Consider the following 643-nt stretch of genomic DNA (forward strand, 5'->3'; position numbering starts at 1 on the left):
ATATATAAAGCCCCTTGATCAGAGCTTCATTTCCATCCCAAACCAAACCCTTGTGACCAAAACAAAAATTAAGAAATATTATATCATCAATAATATTATGGATCGCATTGTGAAAGTTGCATCCCAAAAGGCGGTGGTGATCTTCAGCAAGAGCTCGTGCTGCATGTGCCATGCAATCAAAAGACTGTTTTACGAGCAAGGGGTGAGCCCGGCGATCTACGAGCTCGACGAGGACTCCAAGGGGAAGGAAATGGAGTGGGCGCTGGTGCGGCTTGGGTGCAACCCTTCGGTCCCGGCGGTTTTCATTGGGGGCAAGTTTGTGGGCTCTGCTAACACTGTCATGACTCTTCATCTCAATGGCAATCTAAAGAAAATGCTCAGAGAAGCTGGAGCTTTGTGGCTTTAAAGTTTAAACATCACCACCCGCCATTAATTTGCCTCTAAAGATTTCCAATTTTCCAAAGTAATAAGGTTAACTCCGTCGATCGTTTTGTTTTGTTTTTACTTGCAAGTATACGTACACTTGCATGGAAAATAATATTCTATACAGAGTGAAGTTTTGTGGCTCAAAAACTGTTCTAGTGATGCAGAACTTGTATTGAGAATGGCTTTTGTTTTCTTTTCGAAATTTTACTTACCTTTG

At 42.0% G+C, this 643-nt stretch overlaps 1 protein-coding gene across 1 annotated transcript; it reads left to right on the forward strand.

Moving 5' to 3' along the window:
* LOC132167088 (monothiol glutaredoxin-S10-like) lies at positions 1–643 on the forward strand. The gene has a single exon (XM_059577984.1). The coding sequence runs from the start codon at positions 98–100 to the stop codon at positions 404–406; it is 309 nt and encodes a 102-aa protein (XP_059433967.1). The 5' UTR covers positions 1–97; the 3' UTR covers positions 407–643.

The sequence above is a fragment of the Corylus avellana genome, chromosome ca1 (assembly GCF_901000735.1).
Source record: "Corylus avellana chromosome ca1, CavTom2PMs-1.0".
NCBI lineage: Eukaryota > Viridiplantae > Streptophyta > Magnoliopsida > Fagales > Betulaceae > Corylus > Corylus avellana.

Coding starts and splice junctions, on each gene's coding strand:
- LOC132167088 (XM_059577984.1), top strand. CDS start 98: ATGGATCGCATTGTGAAAGTTGCATCCCAAAAGGCGGTGGTGATCTTC.